This window comes from Malaclemys terrapin, chromosome 8 (genome assembly GCF_027887155.1).
Source record: "Malaclemys terrapin pileata isolate rMalTer1 chromosome 8, rMalTer1.hap1, whole genome shotgun sequence".
Classification (NCBI taxonomy): domain Eukaryota; kingdom Metazoa; phylum Chordata; order Testudines; family Emydidae; genus Malaclemys; species Malaclemys terrapin.
Window position 1 is genome coordinate 66,799,629 of NC_071512.1, and position 22,371 is coordinate 66,821,999.

Below are 22,371 nucleotides of genomic sequence, written 5' to 3' on the forward strand. Positions count from 1 at the left end.
ATCCACCACAAAGACCTCTGCTGCTTGAAGTAGCAGGTTGTCAATCCAGTTGTACTATAGCAAACAATGACCATATTGAAGGACTTCAGGAATGTCAAACATATGACATTGACATAAAATCATGTCCCACCTGGTAAGTACAGTTTTTATTCATTATATAAATGTTTATTCAGCAAAATCAGAATTAACTTGTTTATGATGCAGAGTTTCAGAAACCATCTTCCAACAGAATAGGTAGATCCCAAGAGTTATTTGGGGCTCAAAGTCTCTCTGTAGTACTTGTGGGTGCAGAACTGGAGGCAAGGTTTCTATAATCAGGCCCACTGTATAATGTAAAGCTTTGAGGTGAAGAGTTTCAAAAGTGAGTAATTATTTGGGTGCCAAACCTAAGACAACTTAAAATAGTCTGATTTTTATCTGATGATTGTTCAGCACTTTGTGACAATCAGGTCTCTCTAAGATATCTCAAATAACTAGTCACTTTTGAAACTCTTGCCTCAATCTTTATGGTATATAATAGTATAATTATGAAAACTTTATCTTTAGTTCTGCATGCACAAGTTTGAAAATAGAAATGTGGTGAGGATCTAATGTTCACTGAAGACAGGCTTTGCTTTGTATGAATAATTAAATTTGATTTAGGGTAAAAACCATAATTCAATTGGCCTCATTAGAAAGATGATGTACTTTCTATTCATGTTTTTCCTGTTAAATATGTGGTTTAATATATTCCAAGATAAAAAAACATATATGTTAAAACGGAGTTAAGATTGACAGTACGAATTAGGGTACGTCTATACTTACTTCCTGGTCCGGATGTAAGTGATTGATCTTCTGGGATCGATTTATCGCGTCTTGTCTAGACGCGATAAATCGATCCCGGATCGATCCCGGAAGTGCTTGCCGTCGACGCCGGTACTCCAGCTCAGCAAGAGGAGTACACAGCATCGACGGGGGAGCCTCCCTGCCGCGTCTGGACTCGCGGTAAGTTTGGACTAAGGTACCTTAGTCTGAAGTGGGGGGTTAGTGTGGACCAGGCCTTAGTAATTTAAGGGTAAAAGATATAACCAGGATGATGTAATTCTTCCCAAACTAAGCATTACAAACCCTGGAAATTCAGAGTTAATATTACATTTTCTATTTAAGTGTAAAATTTACACTCAATTTTCTAGACTTCTAATGCTTGTTTTTGGAAATAATTATCTTTAATTTATTGATATGCACTCTCAACCTTAATTCCTCCATCTGAATGAAGCTTTTTGGTCTGGAAATTTCCATAGGGTTTTTTGTTTTTAATTATTAAAAGTTTCATACACAAACACTAAACAAGAAACCACAAAATAATGTGATATTTAGAAATATTTTAAGTTATGTAGTATCAACATTAATTCATTTTTTAAAAACTTTTACAATTTCAGTGGCCCAGGTTAAGAGTTACCTGAGCTGTCGACCTGTACTTGTCTGTATTCTCTGTAATCATAACAATTACCTGGTACAATAATTAAAAACTTAGTTATTCCTTCAAATATAGTCTATGCATGACATTTCAATTAATTTGATCTATATGGAAAGTTTGAAGAGTCTGTGTTATTCCATTGTTGAGGTCACTCAGAAACAGGAAATACTGCCACAGATGCTAAATTTCTTAAAGGGCTCAGTTTTTAATGACTTTTAACTCAAAATAATTAATGGATTTACTTGCAAATTCTCAGAACAATTATTCTGTACTCAAAGACTAAGTGCTGTAAGTTCAGCAACAGGCACCTTGATCAGCAACAGGCCAAATCAGAGTCCAAATCTCCCCCGCTCTAGTATGTCTATGGTGTGAACTCGAAATGCCACCTCCATGTCTCTGTTGCAAATGGCACCTGCCACCATAGTCCCTGTACTGTCTTGGACTGGCTGTCCGGTGCCTGGCCCTGCTCTGCAGTAGCAGCAGTTGCTGTCCCTGCACTGCTGTATCCCCTAGCTGTCCCTTCTTCCCAAGAGACCTCGCTAAATGAAGTTAGTTCAGGATTTCCTGCCATCTCTCTGCCCAACTCCTGTTTGCTTATCCCCTTGCCAATCAGGGCTTTGGAGACAGAACCAGCTTTCAGAGCGCTGCTGCTGCTTTGATGGAGTGGGAATTCGCTCCTCCTCTTCATTGTATTAATTCAGGATTTTCATTTAATAGGAATGGTACATTTGGGCTATCATTTCTGTGAATGTTTTGTTAAGAGAGGCCAGTTGGCAAGATTGGCGAGATATAACAAAAGTTCTGAATAGAGTTTGGAACAATAGTGTAGAGAGACAGCATAAGAATTTATATTATTCCACATACTATGTCTCTATTAAGTCCATGTTTTTTAGTGTCTAGCAGAGTTATGAATTAAGTTTCCTAGTTCATATTTCGAAGGTGCTGTACAGATGTCCTTTGAAGACAAGGACTAAGAGATCAGATATGGAGTGACTGCTTTGTGAAAAGTGTTCGCCCACAGGTGATAGGGATTTTTGTATCCCTGGAAGGAGACTGTGATTCAGAGACACAATCTCTCTTCAAATTTACCCTATGTTCCAAGGAGAGAGTAAACTGTACTTGGTCAATATCTGGTACAGTGAAGCTGGAGCCATAGCTCTACTAATTTCTTGTCCCCTCCCACTCACCCACATGGGGTTGGAACACAAGAGCTCTTTGGTGCCTGCTTCACCTCCTGAGCTGCTACCCATGACACAGGTGTAGTCCACTTGAGGGAGAGAACGGTCACCATATATGCTCTCATACTGCCTTTTGCAGCTATGAAAGCTGGGTCATGTTTTGACCCACAATTTGCACAGAGTGTTCCATAGGTTATCAGATGTTTAAAGTTGAGTTGCCAAACTATTTTTAGTAACATGATTTTATTCACCTTAATACATACTTTTGGTTCCCCCAATCCAGAAACACATGCTTGTATTAATAATCAAACATAATGTTATAAATGAATACTAAGAATAAATACCTTCAAAAGCACATTAAGATAAAATCTGAATATATTGCATTATGTCTTCATCATTACAGATAAAATAAATTACCACTTTACGTATGAAGAAATAAGTGACAGCTCTTTGCCTTTGTGGGCTAGAAAATGTAATTTGATCGACTTCAACACCAGGAGTAATGGTAGGTACTTTTTAATACCTTTTATAACTGTGGTTTTGATTGCATTATTTTTCCTCATGGCATATACACCTCTACCTCGATATAACGCTGTCCTCGGGAGCCAAAAAATCTTACCGCACTGTAGGTGAAACTGCGTTATATCGAACTTGCTTTGATCCACCAGAGTGCGCAGCCCCGCCCCCCCCGGAGCACTGCTTTACCGCGTTATATCCGAATTCGTGTTATATCAGGTGGTGTTACTTTGAAGTAGAAGTGTATTTTAAGGTGAGCTGCCTGATTTAAAGGAATGTTGAACAGCAAAGCATAATTTTTACCTTCAGTGAGTGAATAAATATGCTAAGATTTCATGAAATCTAGAAGGTAAATGTCTTAAATTAATCACTAGCATTTGACATGATCCCTGATAGAGAGAGACACAAAAGGGAGACAAAACAACGAGAAGTCCTTGTGGTACCTTAGCCACTAACAAATTTATTTGGGCATAAGCTTTCATGGGCTAAAACCCACTTTCATCAGACTACCTCTCTGAAGCAAGGGAGACAGGCATATATTGTATATAATGTAAGAAAAATATTCTTAACAGAACCATTAAGAAAGGGATTGATAATAAGACAGAAAATATCATGTTGCCTCTGTATAAATCCTTGGTACACCCACATCTTGAATATTCTGTGCAAATGTGGTCACCTCATCTCAAAAAATGTATTGGAACTGGAAAAGGTACAGAAAAGGGAAAAAAATTATTAGGGATCTGGAACAGCTTCGACATGAGGAGAGATTAATAAGACTGGGACTTTTCAGCTTGGAAAAAAGATAACTGTGGGATGGTATGATAGAATATCAGGGTTGGAAGAGACCTCAGGAGGTCATTTAGTCAACCCCCCCGCTCAAAGCAGGATAAATCCCCAGACAGATTTTTGCCCCAGACCCTAAATGGCCCCCTCAAGGATTGAGCTCACAACCTTGGGTTTAGCAGGCCAATGTTCAAACCACAGAGCTATCCCTATGCCTAGGAAGGTGTACTGTGGAAAGGGATCTGGGGGTCATAGTGGATCACAAGCCAAATATGAGTCAACAGTGTAACATTGTTGCAAAAGAAGCAAATATCATTCTGGGATGTATTAGCAGGAGTATTGTAAGCAAGACCCAAGAAATAATTCTTCTGTTCTACTCTGCACTGATTAGGCCTGAACTGGACTATTGTGTCCAGTTCTGGGCGCCACATTTCAGAAAATATGTGGACAAATTGGAGAAAGTCCAGAGAAGAGCAACAAAAATGATTAAAAGTCTAGAAAACATGATCTCTGAGGGAAGATTGAAAAAAATTGGGTTTGTTTAGTCTGGAGAAGAGAAGACCGAGAGGAAACATCATAAAAGTTTTCAAGTACATAAAAGGTTGTTACAAGGAGGAGAGAGAAAAATTGTTCTTCTTAACCTCTGAGGATAGGACAAGAAGCAATGGGCTTAACTTGCAGAAAGGGCAGTTTAGGTTGGACATTAGGAAAAACTTGTTAACGGTCAGAGTGGTTAAGCACTGGAATTAATTGCCTAGGGAGATTGTGGAATCTCCATCATTGGGGATTTTTAAGAGCAGGTTGAACAAACACCTGTCAGGGATGGTCTAGATAATACTTAGTCCTGCCTTGAGTGCAGGGGACTGGATTAGGTGACCTCTTGAGGTCCCTTCCAGTTCTATGATTCTATGAAAATCATGACTGTAATGGAGAAAATAAATAAGGAAGTATTATTTACTCCTTCTCCTAACACAAGAACTAGGGCCACCAAACAAAATGAATAGGCAGCAGGTTTAAAACAAACAAAAGGAAATATTTCTTCACACAACACACAGTCAACCTGAGGAACTCCTTGCCAGAGGATGTTGTAAAGCCAAGATTATAACAGGGTTCAAAAAAGAACCAAGATAGGTTCATCAATAGCTATTAGCCAGGATGGGCAGGGATGGTATCCCTAGCTTCTGTTTGCCAGAAGCTGGGAATGGACAAGGGGATGGATCAATTGATGATTACCTGTTCTGTTCATTTCCTCTGAAGTGCCTGGCACTGGCCACTGTCGAAAGACAGGATACTGGGCTAGATGGACCTTTGGTCTGGCCTATTTTTTATGTTCTTATGTGCCATCTGTATTCCAAATGCCTACAAAAACCTACATGATTTAGAACATTAAGATTGCAAAGCAAAGCACTCGAAAGTTAGAAAGTGCCAAAATTAAGGTTGCCTGTGCAGCATTAATCCAACCCCTCATTGTGTGTGTATGCATTATTATACAGTCTTTAATTACATGATTATATATGACTTTTTCCACAGGATTCTGCCTTATTCAGTCCACAGCGTGGACAGTGCTCATTGAATGAGCAGCTATACAATATTTTGTTTTATCTTTATTGTTCAATATGTGGCCCCAGACTTTATTGACTGCATACTTTTTCAATCCCTGCTCTGAACAAAGAATTGTTAATTTCCTCATTAACTTTTCTGTGGTGCTCATCACGACTCTATCTGAGTGCTTCACAAACATTTAGTGAATTATTTTCACAATATTTCTCTGAGGATAGGTGATATTATTATTCCCTTTTTACAGATGGGAAACTGAGGCACAAAAAAATTAAGTTAAAAAAGAAGGATTACTAATTCTGGGTTCCCAGTTGTAGAAGCCTAAGAGCTGTTTTTCAGAGTATTTAGTATTATATCACACCTTATGAACTCACAATATAAGTCCAATTGACTTCAGTTGTGGCTGCTAGTGTTCAGCGCTTTGCTCTCAAGCTGAGCATCCAGAAAATGAACACACAATTAGCGACCACCTATGAAAAGTTGGATTAAATGACTTGTCTAGTACCCTATACAAACTCTGTGGTAGAGGCAGGGATATAATCCAATTCTGAAAGGCAGTATTCAATTGCCTTAACCATGCAACCATCCTCTCTATTCCTGCAACTCCCATTTCTCATTTGCTATATGCCTTCCAATGTTTGCAACAAATAAGGTAGGTGTGCTTTAGAAAACAGTATCCTTCACTACACAACTGTGTTTCATTCCCAGAGCATGGGTCCATCCAGTGCAGTGAATGAACCAAGGATCACGAAGGCAACCTTAATTCCCAGATATTTCCTAACTTTTGAGTGCTTGATTTAGAAACCTTAACATTATTAAAATAGCTTATTTGTGTAATTTCCTAATTTTAATAAAAAGGAGACTGAAAAAACAAAAATTCCATCATGTATAATCATATTGACCCCCACATGACTCAACAGGAAGGCTAAAAAGTTTAGATTCAAAATACAGACCTCTGCTGCTGGAGCTAACACTATAACTCATAGTAGTAGCAGTTTGTCATCCTCTTTGTGGTCGAGCACTAGAAGGGGATGAGACACTCACTTTGTCAGTGATTTTACATATTTGCTAATAGCAGAGGAATGATGAGAGTCAGGAATCTTGTGTGTCATTCCAGGTTCTCGAGGAGAGTATAGTCTAGTCATCACAGACCCTTCTGCTTCTGTTTCCCCCAAGCCTAATCCCTTCAGCCTCATTCTCTCTATCCTATCCCAGTTCTGTCTCCCTCTCCCTGAATCTCATCCTAATCTCCCCCCCTTCACTCCTCATCCTTGTTCCAGTCTCTTAACCAGTCCCAGTCTCCATCCCTTGGGCTCCTCAACCCAGTCTCAGTCTGCTTGCCCAGCTATTCCTAGTCTTTCCCTTGAGAATCTCCATCCAAGTCCCAGAATTCCCCCTGCCCCAGCCCCAGCTCACAGTTTGTCTCCCTCCCTGGGTTCCTCGCCCCAGTCTCCATGGTCACCCAGTCCCAGTCTCCAACACCCAACCTCCTCACACAGTCTCAGTCTCTTTATTCCCACAAGAGAGAATTCTGTCTTTCGGTTGCCAGTATTCAGAGTTTATAAAGAGGACTAATTAATGGATAATATCATTCTATGGAAACATAGGATTTGAACTAGAAGAGCAGCACAGTGTGTAATTGTACTTAGGTACTATATTTCTTTAAAATGTAGCAGATCAAATTTTTGCTATCAGGACTGCCAGGCTATTCTGTCTCTCTCTCTGTTTTTATATATTTGGATTGTTGTTGTAGCCATGTGGATCCAGGATATGAGAGCAACAAGGTAATATTTTTTTATTGGATCAACATGCATTCGTGACATGGACAAACTTTCAAGCTTCACAGAACTCTTCTTCAGGTCTGTAGAAGGTAACCAACATATCCAAGCCACCCAACATCTCTGACGCTACCTGCTATAAAGAACTCAAAGAAGAGTCCACTGCACAATTCACACAGGAATTTAAGGATATCAACAAATCCTTTCCCAAACAACTCTAAGAGAAACTCTATGACCTCATGCCCCAGGAACACTCCCCAGTGACCTTCCACATATTTCCCCAAATAAACAAGCAAGGGAATCCAGGCAGACCCATCATATCTGGCCACAGCACTCTTACAGAAGGAATATCAGCACTCATAAATGCCATCCTCAAACCACTCACCGCACAAAGGGCAGTTACCTCCAGGACACAACTGACTTCCTCCAGAAACTCTGCAATATTAATCACCTCCTTCAGAACACCATTCTTGCCACTATGGATGTCTCCTGCCTATAAACCAAATTCCTTCACTGTGATGGCAGCACTCTGCTCCAAATATCTACAAGATAATGGGGACAATGCTCAGAAATCCACCCCAAACACATACCCAAACTCATCCATTCATTGTCACCCATAACAACATTTAATTTTGTCCCTGGGTATGAGAATGGCTCCCAATATACCAACCTCTTCATGGGCCACCTTGAGGAAGAATTTCTAGAAAAATGCCCCATGAAACCAATGATATACATCCATGACATTTTCATTCTCTGGACAGACAACCTAAACTCCCTCCTAGATTTCCACCATAACTTCAACCACCACCACCACCTACCCATCAGACTCTCTCTAGAACACTCCCACACCAGCATCAACTTCTTGGACACCGTGATCAGCTTCAGCAATGGAACCCTACAGACAAGTATATACAAAAATACCTATGGATCCACCATACTTATCTTCACAGAGCCAGCAACCACCAAGAAATATGTTATCTACCGCCAGGCACTCAGATACTGTAGAATGTGCTCTGAAAAGAAAGTTCAGGGTACATACCTTAACACACTTAAAACCGCCTACACTAAACAAGGACACTCCACCAGAGAAGTAGATTTCATCATGAAACAGACCACCCAAATACTCTAGAGAACTTGCTTCAATACAGGGAAAAAAACTCCAGTGACCACTCACCTCTACTTGTCACCTACCACCCAACACTGGAAGCAATATGGAGTTTCATCAAACAATTACAACCCATATTGATGGGGACTACATCCTGAAATAAATCTTTCCCAACACCCTCTTCAGGCCTTCAAACAACCCCTAACCTTGCCAAGCTCATCATCAGAAGCAAGGTCCCCACAGACCAAGATACATCAACTCACCAGACTCTTCCAGAACAGCAGATGCTACAATGATCAGCACCTCCCACAACATACCTTTTCAAGATCCACAGGTCCTACTCTTGCCTATCCCAACATGTGCATACCTCATCCAGAACATCGGATGCCCCACCACCAACTATGTGAGTGAAATCAATCACTATGCTCGTGAATGAACTCGCACAGAGAAATGTTAAAAGACAAAAATGCCTTATCACCTGTGGGCGAACACTTTTCACAAAGCGGTCACTCCATATCTGATCTCTTAGTCCTTGTACTCAAAAGACATCTATACAATGCCTTCAAAAGATGAGCTAGGAAACTTAATTCATAACTACTAGACACTAAAAAACATGGACTTTATACAGACATGAATTGCATGGCCTAATATAACAATTTGCAACACATCCTGCTGCCTACTAACCCTCCATTGTCATACGACTACAAATGTGTTAATTTCTCTGTTCATATTCAGTGGTCGTCTACAACATTTGTGAACCCTTTAGGCTTAACAATCTGTCCCATTTTGTATCTGGCTTGGAGACTGGTTATCTTTCCCACACCCGAGGAAGAACTTTGTGAGGCTTGATAGCTTGTCCTTTTCACCAGCAAAAATTGGTCCAATAAAAGATATTACTTCACCAACTTTGTGTCTCTCATATTGATTCATACCTGTTTCTTATCTATTCTTACATAGATAGATTTTTTTTAAATGACATATATACAATTGTGTGTTTGGTGAAGAGCATTGAGAAGGTACACCTCTTTCAAAGGGTTGTTGTCCTCACATTTTTCCTACTCATCATTTGGTAAGAAAGTGATAGTGAAGATAAAATATGCACAATATGCACATTTAGAATAAAATTGGTAAGGGGAGGGATGATTGCTGCCCACTGCTGGCAGCTGAGAGGGATCCTGTGAGGAATCCCTCATGGCAACCATAGGGAGAAGGTAGCCCAACTTATATATATAGAGAGAAGTTCTCCAATATATTGCAGAAAGAGGGATCCACTACATCCACCAGGGAGATGGAGAGGCCTGCTAAGGCATTTCCCAAAATAGTAATAATGGGCATAGAGCTGGTAATCTATTTCTCTCCCTGTCCTCCAAGATATTCAACAGGGAAGAAGCAGACAGCCACAGCCATCCCCTATACAGATTACTGGGGGGAGGGATAGCTCAGTGGTTTGAGCATTGGCTGCTAAACCCAGGGTTGTGACTTCAGTCCTTGAGGGGGCCACTTAGGGATCTGGGGCAAAATCAGTACTTGGTCCTGCTAGTGAAGGCAGGGGGCTGGACTCGACTCAATGACCTTTCAAGGTCTGTTCTAGGAGATAGGATATTTCCATTAATTTATAGTGAGAGGGCAGGCTGGAGGTAGGCACCAGTCCTTAATGCCTCTGGAAACTATTCACCAGTCTTTGCCCTTTCCTTGTAAACTGCTCTACAGATAGGGCCACTTTGAAATACTGCAGGGAAAGGAGATCATGCAGGCTACGGAACTGACAAAGAGCATGTTGTACATGGAGGTGAAAGGGAAGAACAGAGTTAAGAGCAGAAGAATTTAAAGGAATGGACACGGTCTTGTTGAGTTGTGAGGAAAGAAGCAGATGGACAGGACATGAATAATGAACTTGATCTCAAAAAGCTTGAATAATCATCTAGATGTTTTGGCTTTTATCCTTATTGAACCTTTCATACTTTTAAGGTTTCTGCATCACTGCTTGTAAGGAATGGCATGAATTCTTTTTATATTGAAAACTAAAAATCTCCCTGGATATATTTGAAAATATCTGTATTTAAAATTAAATTAAAATACTATCCACAATTGTCTAGACTGTGTTCACTGAGGAAGAGGCTGGTGCATAATTGTGTATTTAGAATCATGTCTGATCAGAATTCATTGGAGCAAATGTTTTTTTGGCCTCAGAGAGAATGTGGAGGGAATAAGGATACATGTGTGTAAGCTATAAGAGCAAAATGGTGTTCTTAGTCTAAAAAATGAAGTGGATATTGTGCAACTGCATTAATTTGAAGGTGCTGTAACTAGAGTGTTTACTTGCCTTTTGTAAATTAGCAACAGTGAGATGAAAATACATAAAGTGATAACCAGAGAATTTGGTCCTGTGAAAATGTTAATAAGTCTCCATATTTTAATGCAGGCTTGGACAATCAAAGAAGTTCAAATCACTGTATAGAGCTGACGGGTCTGTCAGCCAACACCATTTATTATTGTACTTCAACAATATTTTTTGAAACCAACAAAACGGTCAAAGGAGATAAGGCAAATATAACAACAGATTATGGAAGTGAGTATAACATTTACCTTTATTTAATTTAAAAAAAGAAGAAGAGAGAGCCTTTCTGTGGTAGGTCCTTACATCTCAGCAGCTAAACGGACTGTAGAACAAGTAAAATATTTTTTAACATGTGGGTGGGTGTGTGTTAAAATAGCCTTTTTATGCAACAGAATATTTTCATGAAAAATATTTGATTTTTTTGAAATTTTTGGGGGGTTGAAATTTTTGACAGTCTGAAAACAGAATATGTATTCTATTTTTTGACCTAAATGTTTTCATCTTTCCGGGTTTCTTTTTTGAATTTTGTTTTTTCCTTCCTTTCCCCCCTCTCTTTCTGTCTTTTTCCTTTTATTCCTCTCATTTTTCTTTTTTTTTTTTTTTCATCTTTACTTTTTTTCCTTGTCTTTTTCCTTTCAAAAATGGCTGAAATCTGATTTTCAAAAAAGACAGGAAATGGAAATAATAAGTTTTAATTTTAATAAAATTTCAAAAAATGAAAAATATCAGTCCTCTTCCCTCCACTCCCAAACTGGTACATTTTGAACTCTGCAAAGTGAAAACAATGTTGTTTCTGCAGAACTGTCAGGGAAACTGGTCAATGGATATAGATATAGGGGCTGGAGGAGGTGACACATTGGGCTTATGCGATAGTTGTTATTTTGAATTAATATTAGACATGGGCCCAAACCAAGAACTTCATATCTAAACTCCCTTGGCCTTTTGTGGGATGTGAAATGTTACAGTTTAAATTCTAAAAACCGAATCCACCCTGGAAGATCTAATTTGGCACCAGACTCCATTGAAAACATTATCAAAAAGATTATCAAAATGGTTGTCAGCCAATGTTGAAAACCATTTTGATATTTTCTATATTGATTTTGAAACAAATATATTATTCAAAATCACATTTTTTCATAAAACAAGAAACAATTCCATTTTGAACAGTTTGAAATGAAACAAGATTGAAATTCCTAAATGTTCAACAAAACCACTTTTGGATTTTTTTGGTCAGCTCTAATTATTGTTATTTGTACTATGATAGAGCCTAGAGGCTCCACCTGAGACTATGGCCACCAGTGTGCTAGACACTGTACAAAAAAACAAGTGAGAACAGTCCCTGCCCAGAGGAGCCTTCCATTTAAACTGACAAGGCATTGAAAAAGTCAGAAGGGAAACAGACACCGCTAGGTAAAATGACTTGCTAAATGTTACATCAGGTCAGTGGTAGAGCTGAGAATAGAATCTAGGTCTTCTGGACCCCACCCCATACAATGACCTACCCACTAGACTATGTTGCACATCTTAAATATTATTTATAATTTAACACTCTTACCATTTCCTCAGATAATCTCATAAGTCTGCAGCAGGTCTCCCATTACATGTATGGCTGCTTTGTTCAACATCATTGCTTTGAACTGAGATCTCTTTGTGAAGCCACTGGTACATTTTCTTGTTGTAGGCTGAAGTCCTAGGTAATTTTAGGTTCCAGATCTTCTGGATCACTTCACTAAATATTTTTCTTCCATCTGTGTAAGTCCTGTTATTTGGAGAGTGGACCCTGATGTAATTTTCAGTTGTTATGAATCCCCCTACTAAACAAGCATTTCACATCAGTCTCTCACATTTTATAATTCCTGACAATGGGCTTACTGATTCTCCTCCCAGTATTATGCCTCATAGATATAAATTCTTTACACACACATTACCTAATACAATTACAATGGGCAACATTTGCTCAAAAAGCCAAGTTCCAACTGAACACAAGAATACTCACATCATCCAGTGATTTTTGTAATTTCAGCTACTTTTTTATTCTCTGTTATTTTAAATTGTTTTATTTTTTATGTGATTTTAATTTATGTACTTATTGCTCGGGTCAGTCACCCACACAAACTACTGCTCCAGTTGGTCGTATTTCTTTAATATTTTGCCACACTACAGTAATGATTCCAAAAATTCATGCTGATTCTCTGAGCTGTCATTGTTTGCATTTTAAATTATGCAGTTTCTACAGCTTATATATGCACTATATTTGTGTAAAATGGGTAAAAGTTCAATAAATTGTGTGTATTATTATTCACAACAGTATCTCCTGCTAGTTTCTTGCTCTAATATCCAATAAAATCTTAATTGCAGCAAGTATTTTTCAAATGCTGGCGTATAATACATATTTTTCATTTCAAATTTGCTGAGTTTTAATAATTTGAAAAATATTTTCTGCATTAAAACAATGTTATTCCCTCTCCCTTAATTTTGTATAACAGCACCAGGGATGCCTAAAAGCCTTTATCCAGTAACTAAAACTCCTACAAGTGTATCATTTAACTGGACTGCACCACCAGATAAAAGAAATGGCCCTATTGATGGCTATGTCGTGAAATGTGATCGTTTTGAAGGCAAGTATATTTTTCTTTGATATTTGCCAAGTAACGGAGATGGATTTCTACATTATGTACAGTGCCTAGCACAATGGGGCCCCAATCACTGATTAGAGCCTCTAGGCACTACCATAATACCCATAATAGTTTACCTGCACAATCATGCCTCTAAAAAGTTTTTTTTTCCCTTTGAAATTATATCAGTTCAATCATGTAATTTATTTTTTATATCATTAAGTTTTTCATGGTTGAGCTCAGTGGACTAGTTTCACCACAGCCAGTTATCGTGTAGCAATAGGACACAACAACAGTATCCACTACCTGGCTATTGGGGCCCATCCTGGTTCAGTTGTAAGCAATGTGCTGAAGGTAGAGTGCACCAATAATCAACTACTGAATATTCTGGAGTGGCTTATTCCTATTAGACTATGACTTAAAAGTATAATTTAAAAAAATTAAGAGATCCTTGTTGGGAGAGGATAGGTAATGTTTCATCCCATTATGAGAAATCATTTATAGGAGGAAGATAAAGGAAAAATAAGGAAAATATTAGAGACATCTTTTCTTTGTTATTTTTATTGTCTCTCAATCCCCTCTTACTTGCAATTAGTATAACTGGTTTAAGATTTCTGCTTCTTTTCCTTTATAATGATATAGGCTTTGGGTTCAAAGGCAGCCAAAGGCTATGTAGTTCATCTACTCTAATTCTCTCCAGGACTAGAGTAGGCCAACAAGCAAGTGTGCCAGTTTCTCTGACTGCCTGGACATCTGGTCTGCTCCCAGACCCAGGCACTACATGGAAATATGTATTTGAAATAGCTAGTAAGGCTGTTATTTCATCAAAAGGCCATTGCCACAAGACTACACAGTATCAAAACTCCTGCTTAACTGCTGGATCATTTGTTTTCCTCCTGAAATTCATTCTGATCCTGTCTGCTGTCATTACAAGCTCAATGCAGCCTCTTCCCATTTCATGACATAGTGCCCGGAGTTGGGCTGGCCCACTTGCAACCAATAGTATGACAGAAACATATGGGTCTTCCTAATACCAGCCTCTGTCTAAAGTGAGCCCAATATGGCAGCAGCCTACATTTATTGTGAATTTGGGAGGCTGGATCCAAACACTGAGCTCCAAGTTAGAAAAAGAAATTTTTGGCAGGGGGGAGAAAGAATGAATTTTGATGTTGGAATAATGGAGGGGAAGGAGGAATATGGATGATTCTGGGATGAACAAGAGGATGGATGGATGGATTTGGAGCCACGCACACACAGAGCTTTCAAGGTACCCCCTTGTATCAGAATTAGTAGGGGTTGCTCAGAAGTTATATGGCCAGGGTGGCTTGATTATACCTGTCAGTCTGCTTGCCTCCCAGCATTTATACTCTCTATTTTTGAGAATTTGAACCTGACAATGTATCAGTTTCCAGTTCAGGTCCCAACCCTAAATTTCAGTTTAGTTATTATTTATTAGTAGTATTGTGGTAGTGTCTAGGAACCTTAGTCATGGATCAGAGCCCCATTGCATCAGTTACTGTGAAAACACATGTGAAAAAGATGATTCCTGCCTCAAAGGGCTTATAGTTTAACTAATACAACTCAGCCATTTATTAAGTGAATTAGCTAGACTGGGAGAGGACGTGATGGTTTTCCTTTGATGTCCCATTGATGGCACTCCTGAATTGGGGAGCTGGTTTAAAGCTCCCAGTTCAGAGTCTTAAGATTGAGGAGAGAAGGGAAGAAGTGAAGTGCAAGGAGTGTGGGGGAAGCCAAATGCCTGGCAAAGGAATTGGTGAACACTTCACCCTCTGGCTGTTTTTGCAAGCATACTCTGTGATAGTTTAAAAGGAAACACCTCTAAATCCATTATTTTAAATGGAGGAGGAAGGAAAATAGGGCAGAACAAACCATTTTTGTTTTGTTTTATATTTTTGGAAGGGAAGGATTTCTCCTCCTGTTATAGCCCCTTTAAACTGCTGGTTGATGCATAAGGGGCTATAAACATACTGGAGGCTGCACCGTGCCCCAGCGCAGCACTTACAAAGGAGCAAGAGACTTCAAGACACCTTTCCCCTGCCCAACACGGGCTGCACCTGTGCTGTGCCTCCTGGAGGTGCATCACAGAATCTCAGCCAAAGCTTTTTCCTTATTTCCATTTTGTTTTCCCCTTTTACAATAATGAGCAGTGGGAACCTCCTCTTTGTAGTGATGAGGTTCTGCTTATTTCGTGGCTGAGAGCTTGTGGATGGCTGTAACACCAGCAAAAACTGAACTGACCAATCCAGACTATAGCTTTGACTAAACAACACCCACTGGCAAACTCTAATAAGAAATGTTTCCAGGTAGTAAAAAATGAGGGATAGCCAACAATTGAAGTGTCTGAAGAGAAGATGATTGAAAAAACAGATATACTACATAGCTACTAATCATCAGCACTGGATGTTACACATCCAAGATCTCTGAAGAAATATAGGAATAAAGTGGGAAAGAGTTGTTACCAAAAATGTCCCGTCTCTCATTAAAATCAACTACTATATTCCAGAAGGGGAGGGGAGGAAATGTGACTATCTTTTTTTCTTTTTTTTTTAATGGTTGTAGGGCCAAGTCTGAGAATTACAAACCAGGGAGCCTTCAGTACAGGAAAAGGGTTAAAACAATTAAAGAGAGTTAAGGAAACTGAATAGTCATGGGATAAGAAACAATATACTGTCATGAATTATATCTGGCTCAAATACAGAAAACAAAGAGAAGAAAACATGGCCAATTTTCAACATAATGGTAAAGGTTAACAGTGTGATGTGCTAAAGATTTGTAGTTGGACCAGAATTGTTTATATTCATTAATGATCTGGGAAAGGGGATGAACAGTGAAGTGACAGTTAGCCAATGTCCCAAAATTATTTAGGTAGTCAAGACTAGAGAAGACTAAGGAACTTTAGATATAGGTGAGAGAGCAGCAGTTCAGTGCCGACAAATGCAAGGTAATGCACACTAGAAGAAATAACACATACTTGTTTAACAATCATTCCATACTGTTTAAGACAGGCAAGTACTTAGCTAGATACTGTACAAAACAAGCTATATTCCTTAGTCTACAAGCAGGAGAACCAAGCAGCTACAGGACGTGCTTCCATGTCCAGTCACTTATATAAAATTACCCAAAAACAAACAAAAAAACCTACATTACGAGAACATTAAGGATGCAAAGTCAAGTGCTCAAAATTTAGGAAATGCCAGAATTAAGATTATCTATGCAGCCTTAATTCAGCCCCCTTGGGCAGATGCATTAAGATACAGTCTTTACTGACATGGTCATTCTTTTTCCCCAGGCCTCATTCAATGAACAGTGTAGATGGTGCTCAATCAATGGTTAACTATTTGTTATTTCTTTTTATCTTCATCATTCAGTGCGTGGCTCAATGCACCATTTACTGAATAGTATTCAAATTGTATACTACATAGAGAATTTTTAATTTCTTCTCTATTGTGCTCATCACCTTAGTATCTGAGTGCTTGACAAACATTAATTTATTTTCATAACACCTCTCAGGTAGGGAGGTGGTATTATTATTCCCATTTTACATGTGGGAACTGAGGCACATAAAAATTAAGGCTAAAATTGTTAAAAATGTCTACTAATTTGGGGATACAAGTTTGAGATGCTCAGAGCCTAATTCTTCAGCATACTTAACATTTTTATACCACTTTATATGTTCAGATCATACGTCCTTAACTGCCTTAAGCATGAGAACATCCCTTCTCTTACTACAATCCCCTGCTTAATTCATTACACACCTTCCAGCTTCTCTAACAAATGAGGCAGAGGTCCTACAGACAACAGTCTCCTTCACTACACAACCCTGATTTATCCCCAAAGCAGGTTCATCCTGTGACCTAAAGGAGGCAGGGGTCCTATGGAAAATATAGTATGTCCTCATATAATTAAACACTGTGTCATAATGCATATATAAGAGGGGGGAGAATTGAGGTTGCATTTTCTAACTTCTGAGTGCTTGACTTTGAAACTTTAACTTTATTTTAATGTATTTTTCTCAAATGTAATTTCCTACATTTTTTTAAAAAAGCAAACAAAAAAACAAATTCCATCAAAATTAATAAAACGGGGGATGGGGAATAAAGATATATAATCACTAGAGAGCATTCCCTTTACAGAACCTGAAACTGAACCTAGGAATCCTGAGTCTCTCTATTCCTCTTCTGTCGGCAAATAGCTGTGAAACCAACTGGCAAAGTGTGTGTGTGTCATCCACTTTTGAATGCCTGGGCCACATAGAGGATAACAGCTATGACTGCTACCAGTTGCGCCATTAGTTCAAGTTCAAGTGGTACATTAGTTAGGGTGACTAGACAACAAATGTGAAAAATCGGGTCGGGGTGGGGGGTAATAGGAGCCTATATAAGAAAAAGACCCAAAATCGGGACTGTCTCTATAAAATCGGGACATCTGGTCACCCTAACATTAGTTCAAGTCTGTGTTGTAGATCTAAAGTGTGAACCATGCTGATCTCCTCAGTTGGGGGTCATTATGGTTCGACATGATGGAATTTTTGTTTTTTAAGAGTATTTAAAAATTTGGAAATTACATTAAAACAATGTTAAAAGAATGTTAAGGTTGCAAAGTCAATACATCACAAGTTAAGGAATGGTGAAACTAAGATTGCCTGCGCAATCTTAATTCAGACCCCTTGTGTGCATGCATTATTATACTGTCTTTAATTATATGATCACACACTAATTTGTCAGGATCCCCTACCTCATTTAGTGCACGGGATGGATAATGCTGTCGAACTGAATCAATGCTGTGTAGTGAAGGAGACTGTTGTGTGCAGGACCCCTGCATCACTGGTAGTAGAATTTGGAAGATGTGAGATGGAAGAGGCATAAGACTGCAAGAGAAAAGGTTGTCTCTTGGTTAAGAATGTTGACCACCATCCTACAAAATCGGACTTTATCCCTGCCTCAGCCAGAGATTTCCTGTAATACCGGTCAAGTCACTTAAACCAAACTTTTAATAGGCAGCCACTAATTGTGTGTTCCTCATTTTCTGACTGCCCAACATGAGACACTGTATAGCTAGATGTACTGAAATGGTGAGTGTTCATAATTACAACTGAAGTCAATGGTAGCTTGTCCTTTGAAAATATAAACTGCTATACAAATGTTAAATACTCTGAAAGATGAATCCCTAGGTTTTTCAAGTTGGGCATCCAGAATAAATGCACACTTGACAATTTTGGTCTTAATTGTTCTGTGCCTCAGTCTCCAGCTCTAAAACAGGGATAATAATATCACCTAGTCTCACAAGGTAGATAAATTCATCAACATTTATGAAGCACTCAGATACTGTGATGGGAGCACCATAGACACATCTTTGAATAATTGTGTAATCAGTGCAGGAATTGAATTGTGTGTTAAATAAGGCCTGGGGCCACCTGTTGAACATGGAGGATAAAAATTAATATTTAATAGCTACCCATCCACTGATTAAGGCAGCGGTCCTGTGGAAAAAAGTAGTCTGTGATGTAATTTAACACCATCATGAACCATATATACAAGGAGGCCTAATTAAGGTTTCATTGGCAGCCTTAATTCTGCCATTTCCTAACTTTTGCTTGGTACTTTTAATAGTGTGTGTGTGTGTGTGAGAGAGAGAGAGAGAGAGAGAGAGAGAGAAAACATATATAGTTACAGTATATAGGATAAAAATATAAGCATGTTTCAGGACATAAGGCAACACCAGCTGATGGTGGCCAGGAACAATAACCCCTCTGGCCAGTTTAATCCATAACTGTCCATTTCAGGGATTCTAGCACCTTTACTGGCCATCCTTTGGAGACGGGAATATTAACTTTGATACAGTATACCAGTTCCTATGTTCAAAGTATGAAATGCTAACTTAATCTTTCCTTTTTTTTAAACAGAAGTTGATGTTCATAACAGCACTTCTCATAACTGTACAGGATTTAGTCCTTACACAGAATACAATGTGATAGTTAGGGCATACACATATACGAAGAAAAGATTCCAACTTTTTGGGGAACCTTTGCATTATACTGGACGCACAAATTCAGCAAGTAAGTTTATTTATTTATTTCTCTGGGAAATACAAAGAGTTAATGTGTGAATACAACCAGGCTCATTGTCACTTGAATCACTAGTTATGAATTTATTACTCTGCTCAATTTACAACAAATTGACAATTTTGGTTTAGACTGTTTGTGTTAATATTCACATCTTGTGTTTAGTTCTTATCAAACTTTCCGCACATAGTATTAATACCATGTTCTTTATATTATGTTATTTAACACTGACATTTTAAAAATTCTTTCATACCTATTACACTGATGAACTTAAATGTTTTTTCACACTTGAACTTTTAAAGTTTAACACAAAATGCAAATGTAGGTCTTAAAAAAGCATATAAAATATATTTACTTATGGCACCACAATGCTAATAAAAAGTAAAATAAAATTGTATCCCATGAATAGGCACATTTAGCTAGATTGGATTATTTGAACTTGCCCTTCTCAGTGTAGGGCTCAAGCTCTGCTTCCACAGTATCTCTCTCTTTTTTTTAACCCCTTCTCTATTTTCATGGTATCATCCTTTTCCTGTTTCTCTGTCCTGTTCGTTCAATCTTTTAGAGTGGGTCTACAAGAGGAATTGTTTGCAAAAGTTTCCCACCATTGCTACTGCCAGTTCACTATCACTCCCGGCAGCAATGCTGTAAGTGCCAGTGTAGATTGATGAGAGGTATGTTAACCTTTGTGTCATCTAACCCCAATAAGAGAAGGACAACATGACCTGGTGGTTGCTGGTGTCTTGAGTCTATTGATGTTCCCATCATTGTTGCCATCATTGTTTAAAAGTTCTAAGCCATTCCGACATCTCATCATAAAGCTCAGGATCTTCTTTTTATGTACTATGGTTTCTTTCAACCTTTTCCAGTTCTGGAATCTCTTTCTCTTCCCTTTGCTTTCTTTTTGCCTCCTCTGTTCATCCTTCTGCTCTTAGATTGATAAATGTTAATGTTTAATGGCTTAGAAAAGCTATAATGCAAAAGTCCTGCTAATGCTTGCTATGGCATCTCTTACATCTGAAGCCAGAAGTGTTAAATGGAAACCTGTCCTTAAGACGTCTTCTTGAAGAAATATTGCTTGAAGTTCTCAGCCTACTACTTCGATTTTTTGTAATAATGACATGCTTAACCACAGCTTTAACTCATATCATTATCCAAAAACATAAGAGGTACAAAGTTCATATGAATATTTTTCTTTTCAGCATTTATTATCTGTAGTTTCCATCTTAATCAAAAAGATCTCAAATGAATTGGATTTAATTTTGGAAACTGATTTTCCTTTTAGAGAACAAGCAGAACAGTCTGTTTTCAATGACTGCTGCTGCTATGACACTTTGAAGAAGTGTATTTCTTTTTCTCCTGCTAGCTAGGAACAATTAAAAGTCCCTTATCGATCTTAGATCTTCTGGAAAGAGCAGAGAGCAACAGATCAGTGGTGAGATTCTGCACTGTGCTTCTAAATGCCATGGACAAGTTTTTAAACCACCTCAGCATCCTTCCAATTCTGGGCTGCTCCCCAGGCTGAAGCAGCCACCGGCATAGTATAGATACCCCAGAAGGTCTTTCTAAGTTACAGCAGTCTCCCAGGACACAAATCTGACATCAGGAATCATAATACTCAAAAACCAGTGGGAGAACACTTTAACCTGTCTGGTCATTCAGTGACAGACCTGCGGGTGGCTATCTTACAACAGAAAAACTTCAAAAACAGACTCCAAGGAGAGACTGCTGAACTGGAATTGATATGCAAACTAGATACGATCAATTTAGGATTGAATAAGGACTGGGAATGGCTGAGCCATTACAAACATTGAATCTATCTCTCCTTGTAAGTATTCTCACACTTCTTATCAAACTGTCTGTACTGGGCTAGCTTGATTATCACTTCAAAAGTTTTTTTTTCTCTTACTTAATTGGCCTCTCGGAGTTGGTAAGACAACTCCCACCTGTTCATGCTCTCTGTATGTGTGTATATATATCTCCTCAATATATGTTCCATTCTATATGCATCCGAAGAAGTGGGCTGTAGCCCACGAAAGCTTATGCTCTAATAAATTTGTTAGTCTCTAAGGTGCCACAAGTACTCCTGTTCTTTTTGCTGTATATAAAGTTTTACTTAATTAGTGAAGGAATACTCAGGATATAGTTAGTAGCTGAAGGCCCCCTGCAGGCAATCTAATGGACAGGTGGTGCATTGATAATCTTGTCTATTAGATCTACTTTGGTCTAGTAGATGCCCCCCTCAGGTCTATTCCTCTAGAGGAAGCCAAAAACTCTTTGATCCTGAAGTCTTACTGGTATGGATTTAACCCTAAATCTGGTGTCTTTGGGTCCTTTACAATCATGTCTGGGCCCTTTTGCATTGTCTATTTACTGGCTAGCTTCATCACTGATTCTGTGCCCTCTACTTGACAGCCAGGCCAGAATTGCAAAACAGGTAACAAATCTGACCCCTCCAAAGCTACTCTCTTGGGTATGTCATGCCAGGCATCCCATATAAAGATCCTTCCACAGCCTTATGCCTTCAGGCCTTAACTCCAAGCCTATATTTCGGTTCAATGCTCCCTTCTGTTCTAGAACTCCCTTCAGACTAAAATAGTCTCCTGTTGCAGCCTTCTATTGAAGAGGAGGTGCATTTCCCAACCTGCTATAAAATCCAGTCCAACAAAGAAATTAACAAAAGAAGAACAATGTTCAAACTTTCTTCACAAATTTAGCTGCTCATAAAGGTTCCTACCTCACAATGTTTCATTTTGAAAATGTCAGAGTGAAATCTTTTGATTTTTTTTTTCCGAATTTTTTTTTTTTTTTTTTTGGTTTTTTTTTTGACCAACAATTTGGTAAATTCAACAAATTCGCAAACTGTTTCTGTCAACCTGAATTTGCACTTTTTCAGCAATAAAATGTTGCCCAGTTTTAATAGAGAGCCACCTACCCCAGTTAGTCATCATAACTCACTTAAT

At 38.6% G+C, this 22,371-nt stretch overlaps 1 protein-coding gene across 4 annotated transcripts in view; it reads left to right on the plus strand.

Moving 5' to 3' along the window:
• PTPRC (protein tyrosine phosphatase receptor type C) overlaps nt 1-22,371 on the plus strand; it is a 124,257-nt gene that overhangs the window by 63,486 nt on the left and 38,400 nt on the right. For all 4 annotated transcript variants that reach the window (XM_054038096.1, XM_054038098.1, XM_054038100.1 and 1 more), the window contains 4 exons: nt 3,038-3,139; nt 10,796-10,942; nt 13,198-13,329; nt 19,250-19,402. In XM_054038096.1, coding sequence (XP_053894071.1) covers nt 3,038-3,139; nt 10,796-10,942; nt 13,198-13,329; nt 19,250-19,402 — 534 coding nt within the window. The remainder of the gene's footprint in view (nt 1-3,037; nt 3,140-10,795; nt 10,943-13,197; nt 13,330-19,249; nt 19,403-22,371) is intronic.